Raw genomic sequence first — 2585 nt, 5'->3', positions numbered from 1 at the left:
GAGTGAAAGAGTGGGGTTGAGTGGAAGACAACAAGAAACAATGTTTTATTGAAGACAAGTTTTGTAAAAGTTTCTCCTAGATTTTGAAATCTCACGATTGCAATTACTGCCAGCTTACCTCATGAAAGGGAAGGAAAAAGCTCTGCCTGCTCATATTAATGCAATTAAAGAGCAACTTAAAAGTTCCTCAGTTAAAACAGCCCTTTCCCACCAGGCCAGAGGACTCCGGGATAGCACAGCAGTTAAAAAAAAAAAACCAGCAGTGAACAAAAAACTTTTCACACATTAGATACCAGAACTCTCCAAAACCTGAAGAAACCTAACGAATACAACCGGTGGATAAATTGCTGTTTAGCAAATAGTGTGAGGTTTAAGATGCTGCTGTGATACACAAAAATCTACTGCACTAATGGGAAAGAGAGGAGTATTTAAAAGCAACCATGACTAGTGGAATACTGAGGAGTCCTGGAAAATAAAACACAATTAACATACTGTTCAGAAAGGAGAGAAAGAAGGTCATAGAGCAGTAGAAGCCGCTCCGTAATACAACCAATTCTTGAAGACCCTGGCTAGTTGATCACCATTCCAGGGAACAGGCTCAGCTGCCTTTTCTTTAGAGGAAAGAAAATAGGTAGCACCAGACTGCTCACAAATTCTTTAGGATGGCATGCACTTTGCATCACCGATATGGCAAGTTACTGACAGTCTCAGTTTCCAGTAAACTTTTCAATGGAAGAAGAGAAAACACTAGTCAACTTCTAGCAGACCTCAGAAGCATTCCTAAAACTGCCATTGGTGCTGCTCATGAAAATGAGGCTAACTTACATTTTTAACAAATAGGATGTATTGTACCATGATCATATTATATTATTTTACAGGGAAAAAAATTAAGTATTTGCTCATCCAAATATTACTAGGGCCTTTCTACAGTCAGGCAAAAGATCATTACTGACTCACCTGAAGTGTTTTTGCTACACCCAAATGCCAATTAACAGCCAAGAAACATTTTGTTTTCAATTGGTTTATATTTAGATTCATGATGCACCATTTCATTTGTGCTGCTGCGTATCTCAGCCACTTTACAAAAATGAGGAAAACCCTTAGTTTTTGCAGCTCAGTAATGGTTTGGTTTTGTAACTGGAATTACACCACCACATTCAGAAATTACAATTAAAAAGCCGACAGTCATATGTACCTTGTGAATTTTAACTACTGAAACAGATTTATATGTTACAAAGTGTCAAATCCTGTTCCTTTCCATACTCTCACAGTACACAGTTGTATATCTCTAGAGACCTTTATTTTATTATCTAATTTTGCCTGAGGTTTTCTAACCATGCCTCCAGTCTTAGTGAGAAATCTCACTTTAGCTGTGTATACCTGTGATTAAGTATTTATTTATTTCATTCTGAGTAAATTAGCTTCTCCTTCTCTCTAAAGTGAAAATTCATTAATTCTCTCTGGCTGCCCATACATTTTAAGTCCAGACAAATCAAAATAGGAGAGCAAAGAAACACGTATGCTGGATGTCGCAGTTCATACAACTGGCAGCAGGTTCATGCTTATCATTGTACTTCTAGGTTTCTACTTTTAGAGTGCAGTTTGATCAACAGCTACCAAACAACAAAAAAACCCTATATTGTAAGAAATAATCTGAGGCTTTCATTCCTTAACATTTGAGACGCTGGGCTCAACACACATTCTTTCCTGATGCTCAAATAATAATTAACCATCAAGAATCAATTAATTACTATTTTTGCAGGTCCATCACCACCTTAAACTCACCTACTACCATGTCACCATCAAAGGGATGGCCCTGCTTTCCTCATCTGAAACTCTGAGAGTCAGAACAGTGACCTAATCAGACTCATTGCACAGCTTCAGTGTCACTAAGTAAAGAAGAGAGGCGCCAACAATGGGCTGTCAGAAGTGGGGAGACAAAAAGGACTGCCCGTATACTTTGCTTTTACACCTCTCATAAAAGGTTCCCATCATAATTGGGTTCCATAAACATTCATGTCTAGGCAAAAAAAAAAATAGGCTTGGAAAAAAAAACATTTCGGAACAGAGCTCTACCTCAATACACACATTACAGTATAGTTACTTCATTCTGCAAACCATCCAGGCGGTAATGAGTAAGTTGCATAACACCACAATGTTCCAAATATAAGGATAAATCAAAGCACTATTATGTGTTTCCATTTACCTGTCTTATAAAGAAGTCTCCATGGATTAGAGACACAATGCCAAAGTTTGTGTATTTAAAAATATGATCCATCAGCCACATCATCTGACGGACAACCTGAAAAGTTAAAAAAAAAGTTTAGTAAAAATCAAGTGCAGAGAATTATATATATACTGGTCACATGCTTGTTACCCTCACAACAGCAATAAAGCTAGTAAATGTATGGAATAAAGTCCTTTATGCCCCAAAGTATAAAGCAGCACAGGTGCTATACTTCTCCCTCAAGAGCATGATTAAATACCTGCAGTTTTGTAATACAATATACAGTTCTACACTATTAGCCATATGTTACAGTAATTTCTACTCCATTTTTTCACACAGGTAGTATAATGCTTCTCAC

At 37.2% G+C, this 2585-nt stretch overlaps 1 protein-coding gene across 1 annotated transcript in view; it reads right to left on the bottom strand.

Annotated features, from left to right (window-relative positions):
• Positions 1–2299, bottom strand: part of LPGAT1 (lysophosphatidylglycerol acyltransferase 1) — a 28304-nt gene extending 26005 nt beyond the window's left edge. Inside the window, exon 1 of the mRNA XM_009704553.1 lies at positions 2207–2299. Coding sequence (XP_009702855.1) covers positions 2207–2290 — 84 coding nt within the window. The 5' untranslated portion in view covers positions 2291–2299. The remainder of the gene's footprint in view (positions 1–2206) is intronic.
• Between the last annotated feature and the right edge of the window lie 286 nt (positions 2300–2585).

Source organism: Cariama cristata, unplaced genomic scaffold (genome assembly GCF_000690535.1).
Source record: "Cariama cristata isolate BGI_N322 unplaced genomic scaffold, ASM69053v1 scaffold34947, whole genome shotgun sequence".
NCBI lineage: Eukaryota > Metazoa > Chordata > Aves > Cariamiformes > Cariamidae > Cariama > Cariama cristata.
Note: the sequence above shows the minus strand (reverse complement) of the source record. Positions and strands in the feature narration are given on the sequence as shown.